This window comes from Cebidichthys violaceus, unplaced genomic scaffold (assembly GCF_023349555.1).
Source record: "Cebidichthys violaceus isolate CVI_PGR_0920_01 unplaced genomic scaffold, fCebVio1.0.p SCAF_5, whole genome shotgun sequence".
Classification (NCBI taxonomy): Eukaryota; Metazoa; Chordata; class Actinopteri; order Perciformes; family Stichaeidae; genus Cebidichthys; species Cebidichthys violaceus.
In genome coordinates, this window is record NW_027176705.1 from 9,479,424 (window position 1) to 9,495,068 (window position 15,645).

Genomic DNA, 15,645 nt, shown 5'->3' on the forward strand with positions numbered 1-15,645 from the left:
CATGGGAGTTGTAGTCCATGGGTGGTTTACTTCATCAACGCTAACAAAATAATCGGTCTTTTATCCATCAAATGACAAGATTGTCAATATTTACTACAACGTGCAGTAGCAGAGAGTAATCTGGTCTAGAATATGTATAAAGTACCCCGGTGTCCTGTCCAGCTTTATACAAAGTTTGATGAAAGAAAGTCTCGGTACAGAAATACAGCTCAGCAGCGGAGCCCGGAAGTAGGGCTGGACCTCGGCTTTTTATAAACATGGCCGTTAAGTCCTTTACAGCATCAGGTACTGCGTCTGGCTGAACTAGTTAGACATTCAGGAAGTTACTGAGGGTAACTAACACCGTAACAGGTGGAAAGAAAATGTGGACACATAACGGGTTCCTCTAAATTATTTGTAATCGTTTTTATGTCGGCGTGTGAACGGCATTTCTAAACTTCATACAGTACTTACTGCTAGCCAGCTAACCGAGCTAACGACGTCTCAACGTTAACTTCTGTCAACTTTTCACCCAGCTAGCGTAATCTGCTACTTAACTGCTGATCGTAATGGAGGAGTGTCGTCGCTGGCCCAGGCTGTCTCGATGAGAATTTTACACACGGACGTGTCGGATTTACTCAGATAAAAGGACTGAACTGAACTTTTTTTTGAAGGCTTCCTTCGGGTTGTTGTTTTTTTTTCCACTGGCAAAAGCCAAGTGACCGTTTGAGAACATCGCTGAGAGAGCAGAACATAAACAATGTTTTCTGTCAAACCCATGAAACCAACTTTTAAGAGTTATCTTCCTCCTGTACCGGTATGTATTTGCTAAGATTTTGTATTCACGGTGATTGGTCACGATACAGTGTCAAATATTTGTATTATGTTAGGCTGAAGTTGTCGTGCAGCCTTGTTGATTTGCTGCTCGCCAAACACTAAAAACAAGATGTACCACTAAAGATGTTAATGTGCATGTCAAGTGAAATGTCACTTGTTGGAAGTGGCAAGAGTTTTCTCTCTATTCCTGTTTCATTTGAAGAATTGAAACCATTCACGGGTAATCTGTTACCGTTTTGAAAAAGGAGATTAAGTGCCCGAACTACAATTTGACATTCAATGTGTGTTTATGGCCTCGTATTTACTTACAGGTGTGTGTGCACTTGTCCAGACAGCCAGTCAAAGCGTGTGCAACAACCCAAACAAAGTCTGTGTTTGTACTGTCAAGGCCAAGATTAAAGTTGGGAAGTGTTTTGAATACAGATAATATTTGTTTTTATTGCCATTTTGTTTAAAAAAAAAAAATAGCATTAAATAATTTATTCTATCTTAAAATTATCATCATATGCTCTGGTCTTCGTAATCACTATAAGAAATTGCAAATAGAAATTATACTGATTACATATATTTGTGTCTAGGTACATTTTTCCAATCGAGGATTAAATGCACTTTGCAGTGATTGCACATTTATGAGAGAATATCAATGATCCACTTAACACAGATTCAGTTTTAGTGACTTTTACACTCCGAGTGGATGCATTTTTATGTAAGTTGGTAAGTTCCAGCCCTTCGCTTATTTAATAAAATATGCTCTGAACATTTAATGTTTCTTTTTCTTGTCCTTGTGTTTTAGTAGGTTTTGTTTTGGACGTGTACTCGAGTACATTGGATTTTAAATAAAGCAATAACGTTGAGGTTAAAACTCTTTGCTAATTTTTAGTTTTAGTTTGATTACATTCATACAGCCACAGTTGACTAACTGCATAGAAACTGTAGCCCATTTTATCTATAAACCCATGTGCAGACTATGATTCCTACACTTCCACCCCAAACACTCTTAGAGTTGAAAGTCAGCTCTTAAGCCTCATAGTCATTCATTCACTGGAAATGAGTGTGCTGGAGTAGAACCGACAATGAAAAGCACATGACTGTCCAAACCCTTACAGACTGTTACTGTATCTGCAAGTGTGAGCAGCATTTGGGGGTTACAGTATTAATAGCATTAGTTGACCGCTGTGTATCTTTGGTTTCAATCTAGTTCTGTAAACAGCTCGCCCCAGGCTTATCATTGCTTACGGCATGTTGCACCTGTTTATGCAACATTCATTTAACAAAACGGAGCATAATAGCTGTCAGGATGTTCATCAACCATGCATCTGAGGTGTGCTGGGGATCTGCAATCCCTATAACAAGTCTCAATCAATTCTACAGAAGCAATTTATAGTTCATACTTTTGTTTACAACGCAGGGTCACACATGGTGAGTGTGAGTGGTCATTTTCTAGCTCCTCCACCTTGTAATGGCACATTATTGCCCTCATTCATCAACCATCTAACAAACGTCATGTTTAAGTAACTCTGAAGTGACTTGTGCTTTTTCTTTAGACTGATGTGAAGAAAACTATTGAACCACCTCTTAAAAAGTTGGAACCCAAGTTACTTCAAGGTAAGTCTTATTTTTTGCATCATCCTAAGACTAGTTGGCATCACAAACATTTTTTTTACTTATTGCTTGATACATAACTAAGATTCTTGTTCTGTCAGCATCACTATTAGGGCTACGACTCAGTTCCTCTCTGTTCCTGTGGTGATTTAAAACAGTTGTTTCCAGTAAAAACATAACTTTCCACAACTAACATAAAAGTGGTCTTTATATATGGAATTCTTTACTGGACACCAGGACTTTGCCCAAAGTCTTAAGTGTAGATAGTTAACTAACTGGAGCAGCAGGAAAGTCTTCATTTCAAAGATTTATTCTGGTTTGGTCTGAGCAGTAGATTTGGGAGCTTCGTGGGAGTGGCTCGACACACCCTATGCATAGTGTTACGTTGTGTGTGTGATTTGGAGTAAATATACAGTGATGTCTTCTATGAAAGGATGAGAAGTCTTGCATTAGTTCAGTTAGATTTTTAAGGTTTCCTAAAAGCCACACTTAACAAAATTTTCATTTTGCAAACCTGCTGTATTTTGTGAAGTGTATTGTATTGACGTCAAGGACGACACAATCATTTTCATTGTGTACTAAATAATTGGTACTTTCCATTCGCAGGCAGTATTTATATATTTACCATCTTGATTGTAGAGCCGGACATATGAACATGTTTCATAATGAGTCTACTTTTTTTTGTTTTTTACTTCCTGTGTATTTGCTACATACTGCTCTGAGGCAGTCCTTTGATGTTTCTCCCTCTGTAGGACTCAACAATGCTGCCCCAGCTCTCACCTTTTGAGAGTCCCTGGGACAACATTTAGCGGCATCATTGTTTTGTTGTCATGTTCAGAGATAAGGGGCGTGTTACTCAGAAGAATAGATATGAAAAGATGTGTCGTTAGCCTAAAGCTTATAGTCGATGAAGTCATTTGCAAATAGCAGAACTGAAGGGGGGTTACTGTCCCACTTGTCATCACACAAACTTTGTTGGGGGCGTTTTGGCTTTTTTTTCTGCCCAACAGAAACTTTGAGTTAAGCAGCTTCAGCTTTCTAAAATAATTTAACTTTTTGGTTTTGCAACAGAGTCTTTCACAAACATGCTGCTCTTACAGAAACACACTGGAGATAAGTGACCCCAGCCTCCTCCTGGTTTTATACCTATTTGTGTATAAAGCAAATTATGTTATTCAGTGTCTGCTATGCTTTTGGAAAATCAAAAAGGATAAGGATATATTGTAGGAAAGAAACAAATCACAAATGTTGTTTAATTTATAACCGTAAGTTTAAAACTTAGGTCATAAATGTAACAACAACAAAGGATATAAAAGTCATGTAGATAACCCTGAATGTTCAGTGGGTTTTATTGCAAAGCAATATGTTTGTAAATTAGAGATACTTTTACAATCAGAAGTTTATTGTTCTGAAAACATTAGATATTTTAATATACACATTATTATTCATTGGATACCAGTGGGATGCCATTTAATTATTTGAACAAAAAACGTCATATCCAAATACTGGTAAGTTCCGAAAGTCAACGCCAATTTATCTTAATCTTATTGACTTTGTTATCTTCCCTTTATGTATTCTTCCTTGAACCGTGTTGTGGTAGACTGAAGGTTTTACACTCGCATCTTTATTTTTCTCTCATTTGTTTGTCACCAGGGGAGATCGTAGTTAATGAGGTGAACTTTGTGAGGAAATGCATCAGTGCGGAAAGCAGCCAGGATGACCTGTGGGGGAAGTTGATCTGCACCAACTTTAAGGTCTCCTTCATCCCTACAGAGGCCCCTTCTAAACAGGTATTTGTGTTGTCTGACTTTAAAGCACTCAACTGTGCTGTTTAGTCATTCTTAAAAGTAGTAAAAAGATATAAGGTTGTTGGCTTGAATTCTGTCATTATGATACCATATACCACATTTTTTTAAACATCCTCATATACAGTGCTTCAAAGTGTCAAAACTTTATATTTGCGAAATCTATTGGTGCCAACCGACTACTGCTGAATAGCTTGAATACTTGCATTTCCACAGCCATGATTGTATGTGCAGTGCAGCTGGTGAGGAGGAAGGAAAACTTGTGTACTTTCCTGCACTATGTTGTCAGCGATAACGTACAAGAAGTGAGAGAACAGATGTCACTTCCAGCTATGCGGCGGATTGTTGCCATAATAACAAAATGGAACTTAATCATTATTCAGTCTGAGGGGATCAACTCAATCCAGCCTCCACTTATATTTCGGTTAGTTTTGGGTGTAATCATGTCTACAGGATGTCACTCATACTATTTGTTGTTGTTTGCCTTAACTACAGAATTCCCATTTGTCCCACCTCCTGCTTGGAGAACACGACATCCCCCTCACCTGTCTGGAGCAAGTAGTAACAGGTACATCTGGTGTAACATAACATTTGTGGCAAACCTTACTTTTGTTTTCTGCAGGTTTGCAGTTGTCATGGCAGACATTCACCTGCTGGCTTCCACACATAGACTTCTTGTTACCAGAGCCCACATGTTTCTTTATCTAGATAACCCTAAACTATTCATTTTACTAATGGTATTAAAGATTAAAGCAATTTTTATAGTGTATTCAGTAGATGTTTAATCTCTTACTCAATCGACAGAACAAACGGTTTGCATCCTAAAGTCGTCATTTTACCAGAGTGAACTAAAATCAGAAAACACGTTAGATGGGTTCCTCTTTTATCTTCGACAGCTTGGTGGCCTGATTGTGTTTGTTGGTCTCTTTCCTGGTCAGACATCTGATAACAAGTGATGTCACAGCTAAGGCAGCGTTTAGTGGCAGTGCAGCCTGGCTGGGATTAGACTTGTTTATATATCACATTGCTGTTGATTGCTGACACTGCAAGGGCAACTGGCCAGAGCAAGGCTTGTTGTGTCGCAGTGATGAAGCACGAGGCTTTGTTCTACCCAGCTTGTTATCTTTATTATCATGGGATTTGCACAAGTATAGGAGTATAACAATGAGATGAGGCACTAGTGATGTAATATCAATCAAATCAGTATGTTTTGATTCTACTCAGTAGTAATATGGACTGCATGTTTCACATAATTTGTAATCAAACTGCCACAACTCTCAAACTCTTAAAATATCTAAAGACAATTATTCAGCCTTGGCAGAGATATGTTTAGTGTTTTGTAGTTGTTGTTGTTGTTGTGTCCAGAGAGGTTGCTTTAAAATGCAATCTTACATCACTAAGCATTGAGATCTGCATTAGAGGAAGTTGAGTTATGTTTTGTGTGTTTTTTCCTCTTAGTAAATGATACAAAGGGGAAGAAGAAAGTATTGGGCTCGAACCAGAAGCTGAAGTTCAACCCAACAGAGCTCATCCTCTATTGCAAAGACTTGCGCATCATTAGGTTCTGCTTTCATGAGGCTGGGCCTGAGAGTGCCAAAAAGGTGAGTGACGCTGTCTTTTGTTTCATATCAAATCCAATAATGTCATAGTTATCTTCTTAGAAAGGCTTTAAACAAATATGAGATAAATGCCTGTCAGGCTCTCATTCATTTTAGGTTCAGCTAGGACATGAGCTGACTAAATGGAAAAAGTAAAAAAAAAAAAAAATTTAATTTTAAACTTACACAATTTAAAAAAATTAAAATTTCTGACTTTGGCACCCTCAGTGGAAGCGTTTAAAAAAAAAAAAAAAAAATGCATACTGCCATTCTACATCCCCCATGCATCCAGACCCTGAGATGATTGGGTTGAACACAACACAAATGGCACCAGTTACACCACAATTGGCTCATTTTTGTGCAATGAAAAGCGTGCCGTCACAATCATTTGAAAGATTCACATGAAGTTTCAACACATTCAACACACACTCAGCTAGGGTAGGTAATGCATTTTAGAAACATTATTTGTCATATAATATTTGGCAAAAAAAAGGCATCTGTGGCTCTAATCTAGCAATGTTCGTTCTTTAGGTCCATTATGATATGTTAATGTTCATTGTGATAATTTGGGGGAGTGGTTTTGGAGGGTGGCCTCATCTTGATTTGATGTGTAGCTAGATGCCTTCAAAATCTAGATTACTCTTGCTGGTTTCTCCAATGTAAGAGCTTTAATGCCTCTATTGCTCAGTCTTAATCCATTCATTCCCCTTTTCTCAGTTTCCTTTATCCACTTCACTGTTACTTGTTGCTGACCAAACTTTTCCTTTCCTGACTGTGGGGCTCACTTCATACTCCCAGTCAGTGTCAGTGCTATGACCACTTCCTCAGCAACAAGGATATTTCTATCGCTCACCCTCCATCTGGATAGAAACGACTGACTCCTCAACAGTCTGGCAGTTAGCCAAACGATGAATAAGAGACAAAGAGAACAATGCTCATTCAAGGCACAGAAACTGAGAATGATCCTTATTGTAGGAACAACTTCCAGCGTGACTGACTCATCTCCTGCAGGAAGAGATTAGATGGACAGATGTTTCATTTTTCAAACTAGAGCTCAATATAGAGACCTGGAAGTGAGTGTACTTTTTATAGTAGCCATTGATAAAAGATGATATGTTTTCAACTAAGTCAAATACCTCAATACCAGTATATAGTGATATGTTTTGATGGTTTGGGGGTGGCTAGTGGTGGTGTTTTCAGAAGATAGTTGAATGTGAAATTAAAGGAAATCCTTTAAGCAATTCAGGCTTTTAGTGAATTTGCCAAAAGTTTCAAGCTTTGGCAACTTTTTTTTTTTTTTTTTTTTTTTTTTTAAAGAAAAAATTTAAATCAAGAAGTTGGCACCTTGGACAGAAGCTATTAACATGTGATTGCTTGATTGGTATACTGAACCAACTCAAAACACAGCCAACGGTAACAAAATAGACAATCAGCTGACTCTATGTAGGCACAGATGCCGTGTTCAAAACATTGAGGTATCTGGAGTTGTAGAAGTCCAGGAAATAAATGTGTATTTGTGAATTATGTGCACAAAGGTTTTGAAACGGATGTGAATGTACAAGGACACATGTCTGATCTTCTCCCATGTCATCTAGGAGCAATTTTTGTGTAGGTTTTGGAGGACTTGGAGCTCCACAGCACATACCTGCAGCACATTAGGCTAACAGCAGCATTGGCAGTGAACAGTCCTATGACCAGCATTACAAGTTACAATATAATGTATTTTAAAATGAAGTATTCCCAGAATCTGGAAGGGTGATTATGTATAGAGCACTCAAAATATAAATGAGCCTGCCTTCCCTCACTCCATGTGAGTTTATTTATGGACCCCATGTATGTAATTACAGTGTGAACCTAAAACGGGGCTCTGTTCCTTTTTTTTCTTTTTTGTCTTTGTGACATATGGAATTAACCCAACCTATAATAGCTTATTTTGCCATTGGAAATTACAGAGTTGGGAGCAGCCTTCTACACACACGCACGCACGCACGCACGCACGCACGCACGCACGCACGCACGCACACACACACACACACACACTCAGTGTCCTCTCATGTTCTTCACAGCTTTACTCCTGAATGGATGGCTTTGTGTGACTGTAGTGGAGCCACAGTGAGATTCAGTCCTATGCACCCAGAGCAGTAGGCTGTCAGTTAAACATTTGCTCTCCCAGGTTTTACTTGTTCTTGTGTTTGTGTGTTTTAAAGAATATGCCTCATGTTGACACCCTGAGTGTACCTGAGTTTTGAAGCTGAATGGTTTTGATGAAACCTAATCGGCCTTGATAATGTTTAATTTATAACCTCCATTTAGCTGTACTTCTATTGTGTTGTACTCCGTGTGTCCCATAAGAACACTTTTCTTTTTATTCTAGGTTTGCCTAGCTGTTGCCCACTATTCCCATCCAGCTGATCTTCCTCTGCTGTTTGGCTTTGAGTATCAAGGGCGGCGGTACCATGAATCTAAAGGTACGCGCTTAGCATGCCATATTTCTTTTAATGCTTCCAAAAGGTATAACATGTTTTTTTGAATGTGTAATCTTTAAATTAATCCACATGTATTTTTGATTATCCTATTTAATGACTATGACTATTGAATTAATCTGCAATATGCGGCAGAAATAATCTGAAAGTGTATCTGTATTTCCAGGGCAGCGAGTCAATGGTGCCACCCCACGAGGAGGATTACAGACCCCCATTTTCGACCGTCCATCAGACTGGGATCGGGAGATCAAGAGAACAGGGGCATCGGAGTGGAGAGTGTGCTCCGTCAACGAGGGTTATGCCATCTCACTAAGGTGTTCAGCTCACGCTGTTTGTTGTTGGCAATTTATGATTATGTCTGCAGCTCGTTCACTTGGCCTCAGTTGTTGCAGTCGCACATTATTCACCCGTTACTCATACCAGGTATGTTTTTGCAAGACAGTATATTTACACTGTAAGCTTCTTTTCCTCGTGTCACCAGTGACTTGAGGAAAAAACTTTGTGAATGTCTCAGTGTGACATGCAAGTCTATTTTGGACAATATGTGCTATTCATCTGAGTTCAGTGGTGACATCATGGTGGGTTTCAAAGTAAGAACTGTACAGTGTTTTATGTGGAATTTGAGAAAAGACTCAAAATTGCATAATAGTAGCTTGCACCAAACTGCAGATCACATGGGGCTAAAACAATACTTGCAGTACGCTCTGATTCAGTTTTCTCTCAGTCACAAAAATCCTCACTCCTCAGCTCAGGTATTTGGGACAGACAGCAAAACAAATCTGGTACTAAACAGATATTTACAGTGCATTGACCAAGGTCTTTGTCTTTCAGACTTTAAGATTGGAAAAAGTCCTTTTTCTATGATATTTTTTCCTGGTGTCTTATGATTGCTTCCTGTGTAACAGCAGTCTTTCTCTAACTCTTCTTTTAAGTCTTCCAGAGCACATTGTGGTCCCAGTTTCTCTGGCAGATCAAGATCTAAAGCAGTACTCCATATTCTTCATGAACCAGCGCATCCCTGTGAGTTTTCTGAGCCTCCATTAACAGTGTGCTGGTTTTCAAGCTTCACTTAGGAATACTCAATTTATCCCTGTCAGTTATATATAATTAGGCCTTGAATGATATTTTATTAGCCCATTCGTGGACCACCACTGGAGTAATTTGTAATCTTTGATTGATCAGGGCATCCCTTTTATTTGCCCTCTGATTTATTTCCATTCTCTCTTGTAGCACTGGTGCTGGAATCACCCAAATGGAAGTGCTCTTGTCCGCATGGCCGGCATAGGTGATCCGTTGCAGCAGAGGAAGATTGATCAGAGGTACACAAAACTCCTCAAAAATGTATTAAATGTTTATTTTCTCCTCTGTCTTTTAACACTGGGATGCAATAGCAGCCATCAGAGTTTAAACCGCAGCAGTGGAATAAGAAGATATTAGATTTGTCTTAATTTGATATAATTCTATGCATGTATTTTTTTTAGTACAGTTTTGGTAATGGAGCTGACTATGCCAATGTTGTGAATATACAAATTAGGATTTGCTGAGATGCTGATACAGCTTTTTTAAGACCTCTGTCATTGATTTCTGTCTTGTGTTGTTGTAGGGTCTTCCCCGCCATCACAAAAAGCCACCCACAGCGCAGTGAAGTCACCAGGTCAGATCTAGACAAGTGTCTGCCCAACATCCAGGACATCCAGAGTGCCTTTATTAAAGTCAGGCAGATCTGTGTCATAGGTGAGCCTCATTGCCACTTTCAACAGTAACCTTAGATAACCAAAGCAAGTATCCATATAACCTCTGTGTGAAATGTATCTCAGTTCACATTTCTTTCAAGTGGAACTGGAAAGGGATTCTCCACATGCGCGGTTATAGTTTTGTAGGTGTACAAGTGTTTGACTGTTTTGACTGTGCAGATCCTTTCGAGGAGTCAGAGGAGAGGTGGCTCTCATCTATTGAAAACACACGATGGCTGGAGTATGTCCGGTATGTAAACAGCCTAACACGACATGATAGCTCTCTATAAAGTTTAAAATAAACTAAATTAAAATGTCATGACCTCAAAGTTCCAGCTGGATCTAACATACCTGCATAAACATATCATTATTGCCATTATTATTATTATTATTATATTTTATTTAAGATGCATTCACACATCCTATATATAAGTTACTTTTTAACTTGTTGATCACATTTATTACATTTGTATCTGTGGAAGCACATAGTATGTCCTTTATAATTCTTAAAGTTACCGCATGATTATTCAGCCTTGAAATCAATGGTCTGGTGACTGGGCAGCTACTGCCATCTGTTTATATTTTGTCAAGACACTAATGTTTTACTTTTGTACACCGTAAAAGTTCTGAGTGCTAAGCTGGTTTCTTGTAAAATAGTACTGCATGTTTTTCAAAATCCGTAAACATTTATGTTCTGTTTGTGACTCAAGGGCTTTCTTGAAACACTCGGCTGAGATGGTGTACCTGCTGGATGGAAAGAACACTTCAGTCATTCTTCAAGGTAAAACTCTCCAATTGTAAGTTGTGTTTATCAGTCATTTGTCCACATATTGTTTTGAGGTCAAGCCTGACAGTTTCAAGCCAGGGAGTTGAAGAGCAACAGCTTGTTTTAAGCTTTTGGTTTCCCTTTTTTCTATCTGTGCAGAAGAAGAAGACCGAGACCTGAACTGTGTGGTGTCCTCCTTGGTGCAGCTCATGTTGGACCCTCATTATCGCAGCCTCATTGGCTTTCAGAGTTTGGTGCAGAAGGAGTGGGTGATGGCAGGCCATCGCTTCTTGGACAGATGCAACCACTTAAAGAAGAATGACAAAGACGAGGTATTTGTCTGACAGTAAATGACCCCGCTCCCAGAACTAATAGAAATGGCCAAGACACTTATGCTTCTTGTTTGTTCGTCTCTGTTCTCTCCGTCAAGTCCCCACTGTTCATGCTGTTCCTGGACTGCGTGTGGCAGATGATGAACCAGTACCCAGCAGCGTTTGAGTTCACAGAGGCTTATCTGACAGTGCTGAGTGATAGCATGTGGATCCCACTCTTCAGTACTTTCCTCTTCAATTCTCCCAAACAGCGCGCTCAGCACTTGATGGTAATGCACACAGATAAGAACACATTTAGCTTGTGGTCAGGAAAGTAACAAAATTAAATTGACAAAAGCAAATTATGGCAGTTGGGTTTTTTTGTTTACCGACATGGATTGTCATGAAAACACTTCCAGAGTATAAGTGACCTAATGTCTTTACTCTACAGGACTTTGCCAAGAATAAAGCAATCCCTCAAGGAGAGGACCAGGTTGTGTATTTCCCTCCGGTTTGGGACTGGTCACAGCAGTTCTCCACCAAAGACCAAACCCTCTTTAACAACCCCATGTACGTAGGCAAAGGAGCGGCCTGCGTTCAGAATGGGGAAGTGAAAACCTTCAGACGCACAAAGGTACAGAACACACATTACAAGTTATTCGGAGTAGAAGTAGCACATTGTCTACATTTTATCTGTATGTTCACTTCTTTTTTTTACCTTCGATTCATAACAAACGTGGGATTTTCAGTGTAGACTTTTAGCCCCAGTTTAATGGTTTTCAGCCATGTTGAATTAAAGGCATAAGGTCTTTACCAGTCCTTCCTGTTTACGGTGATGTAGGAAGGACTTGTTATACATCTACACACAAGTATTACACTGAGTGTTAATACAGTGTAGCTGCTTCTCTGACTAATAATTTAAGGTGCTCGCCACATAGCCTTCTTATTTTATTCTTATTTTTAAGGTCAGACTAGAGTCATCGTCCAGATATTTTTAAAATGAGTCACTTGAATCCTCTGCCCTCTTACATTTACCTCAGTCTGGTAGGTAGTACTATTTTCATATTCTGCTGAATTTCTGAAAAATTTCTGATGGAGTAAATGTTTAACATAATCCATCCAGTCAGCAGTTTTGATAGTTGCTGCGGAGATTTTATGGGCAACATTTTGTTTTTCTGTAATCAGCAACTTGAGAAAACGCATACGAGGTGAATCATTACACAGAAAATAAATCTTTTGTTTTTTTCTAAAGTTGTAAATCTCAGGATCTTGAGGATTTGATGACGCAAGTGCAGATGCACTAAAAGAGAACCTGGAATTAGTGAGCTTTGGTTAGATAATGGTTATTCTCATTAAATATGATAAACTGTATCTTTCCTCCACCAGAAAACCTACAGTTCCACATTGCGAGGAACGCCTGCATCTCTGCGCAATGGACTGAAGGCTGGAGATGAGTCATTGACCCGACGGGGCTCTCTGGTGTCGGAGCTGAGGCCTGATTTCTCACTTGTGAAGGACGAAAGCCCTTCAGAGCGCTTCTTCAGAGACTGGTTCTCTCGACCTGCTGACCAGCAGGGCCTCCTGATTCCCCTGCTCATGCCCTCACACCTGGCTCTCTGGAAGCTCTACTTCCTACGCTGGGTTCCTGAAGCCTGCATTCCCAAAGGAGGCCCCATCACCGCCTACCACAAGCTCTCCCAACTGGTCGACGAAATTGAGATTCTACAGAGCCAGCTCAGGCGGTATAAGGGACCCAGTCCAGGCAGCACGCCACGCCCCAGCTCAAGTGGGCCCCTCTCTGACCAAAGGAGGATGTATTTTAAGGCCAGCTCCCCACATGACCCCCCTTCACCTCTAGACTTCCTTACGTCCTCCTTTCCTTTCACCCCAATGGGAAACCTGTGTCGCCGTGGTAGCTATGGGACCCCCATTAGCAAATTTCTGAACGGGGCGAGGATCTGGCTTTCTACAGAGACTCTTGCTAATGACAGTCTCTGAAGACTTTTCTGAGCTCAGTACAGGTTTGTGTAACAGTTAATCATCTTATTTTCTATTACCTCTTTCTTAAATACCAAGAAGGAAAATGAAATATAGAACAAATTCTCAACCTTGGACTCATTATTTATAAGCTAGAATTTGCACCGTTGATGCTGCATTGAAATCTGAGGTAATTTTTTAACTGAAGTCTCCTCTTTAGGACTGAATCATCATTGTCTATTACAGTTTAGGAATTCAGATGAACTAAGGCAAGATTTAGCTTAGAAAACTTCTCTTTTATGAGTGTACTGTATCACCCACACAGAGGGCTTTTGGAGATTTTACTATTGAGTTGAGAGCTTCCTCTCCAAGATTTACCTGTGATTCAATACACATTGTAAAGCAATAATTGAAATGTAATTTATCTAAGTATGGGTGTAGCAGTGCCATCAGTTTAGTTGTCCTTTTGTTGAATTCTCATTGGTCAGTAAAATGTCCTCTGTAATGGAGTTAAAAAAGGTAATCCAAATAGTAATGCTTCATATTAGAAAATGCCTGTTTTTACTGCAGCAGCAATGATGCATTTCACTGAACACTGATTTCCAAGTACTCAAATTCTTTTGTAGCTTCCAGGAAAAGTAATTGACGATGTAAAATTTTACATACTTTTTATTTTAGAAAGAGGAACAGAAAATAACACTACTAGGAAGTATTTTATTATGTAGTAAAACGAAGAGGATCTGGCATGGTTGAATGTAATGGGGGTGGGGGGGGGGTCGTTTCATTTTTTTTTTTTTTTGCACAAACTTAATGCTATTTGCTCCAAGTACCCATATTTTAATGGTTGTGTTGAGGTGTCACTGTAAGCAGCAAATAGTGTGATTTCAGGGTCTAACTTTGTAGATTTCCTCTATTTTTGAAGCAGAGAAAAGGTTCCTGTATTTTTAGTATCATAAAGCAGGTGAACACCTAGAAGGCAAAGTGGAGCTGTGATGACTTCAATCTGTGGTAGATAATTCCTCTTCTCTTTTGGAAGGAGTTTTACTAAACTTTTATAGAGACCTTCTGGTAAGGCACTGAAGAGAAACTGTTCATATTAACAGGAGCTGAATGGGTAAATATTTGAAAGCAAAGGCACAGACGAGGGCTTTGACTCAAACCGGTGTGTAGTTAGTAGTGGTGAATTTACTGAAGTCACTGATACAGTGAACCAAATAGCGATGGGTCAATGACAAGTGACGGTTTCAAGGCAGCACACGAGAAAATATGAGCAATAAAACATCTGGATAACAAGTGTCATAAATATAACAATAATTATGTTTGTAAAAATCGTATTTGTTGCAGATAATGCATAGAGAGATAATATAAAACAAGCAGTGAAGTTACTGTACTTTCAGTCAGGACAGTGATGGTTAGGTTTTTATTCTAACACTGGTGCCGTCATAGAGCTGAACTCCAGGTGCGCTGCAAAGACTTTGTCATTTGGAGACCCTGAAAAGATTCCGTCTGGAAAGTTTACTACTTCCTAAACTAGAGTGGTTTGAGACACATCGGGGGAAATTGATCGGCCATTTTCTCACTTTTTACAATTGGTGAGCAAATATCACTGTGTAATATCCTCATGTCAAATAACAGTACAGCATTTAATATCAAAGCTCTTTTGTTATTTAACTATTGGACAGACTCAACATCTGATTGACCAGTTTCCATCCAATGATATTCAGATAAACTTGTGATTCTTTGGCAATAACTAGTTCAGGTGTTTTCTGATATAGATGTGTGTAGCGTGAGTGCAGAACCTGCTCTCCTAAATGCTTTTAATTGCACATTTTACTCATTATATAAGATAGTTTGAGTTACGGTGGTTGTTAAATATCATTTTGGCAAATATAAATACTGTATATGCTTGAAAATTTCCAATTCATATTTTTGATTAATGGTACTAAATAACCTTTTATCTTTTAGTCTTTATATTTTCTGGAGAGATATTTATATGCTGTGTTTTTCCACTAATTCACAATGTTGCACTCTGCTGTAATTGCATGATGACCGTGCTTCCACTGTGGCACAGTTTGATATTGATGAGCAGCAGATGTATTTATTCAGTTATGCAAATGTTCTCTAAGAGGGATGCAAGTGCTGCTGTACATCCCCTGTGCCTTTTTTTTTTTTTTGACCATTTTTTTTTTTGTAACTATATTCTAAATCTGTTGACTTGTTAGTTTTCTAAAACTGTTGATTTATCTATTATCTAAATGTAGTTATCTTCAGTGGTACTGCACTGAAGCTGTTTTTCCTAACAGAGTAAGGCTCAAATGTGTACCAATAACCAATCATTACATTATTTTTAAAATTAATTTGTGTTCTGGCTTTTTTATTTCACTGGATTCTGGCAAAAAAAAAATCACTGTCTATTACCCTGAGACATAGGGTGTATATTATCAACCAGGCCAACTTCCCTGTGCTCCCCATGTTCATTTGTTTTGTTTTTTGGTTATTTAAGTACATGCAAATACACACCTCAAGTTATTTTAGTTTATGTTCTACTCACATA

At 38.9% G+C, this 15,645-nt stretch overlaps 1 protein-coding gene across 1 annotated transcript; it reads left to right on the plus strand.

Annotated features, from left to right (window-relative positions):
* The first annotated feature begins 273 nt into the window (after positions 1–273).
* On the plus strand, positions 274–15,448 carry mtmr10 (myotubularin related protein 10). Its single transcript, XM_068730471.1, has 16 exons — positions 274–796; positions 2,361–2,421; positions 4,072–4,208; positions 4,719–4,791; positions 5,682–5,824; positions 8,196–8,289; positions 8,471–8,618; positions 9,237–9,324; positions 9,535–9,623; positions 9,908–10,038; positions 10,218–10,287; positions 10,748–10,818; positions 10,963–11,135; positions 11,234–11,404; positions 11,566–11,748; positions 12,501–15,448. The coding sequence occupies exons 1-16, from the start codon at positions 740–742 to the stop codon at positions 13,110–13,112; spliced, it is 2,301 nt and encodes a 766-aa protein (XP_068586572.1). The 5' UTR covers positions 274–739; the 3' UTR covers positions 13,113–15,448.
* The last annotated feature ends 197 nt before the right edge of the window (positions 15,449–15,645 follow it).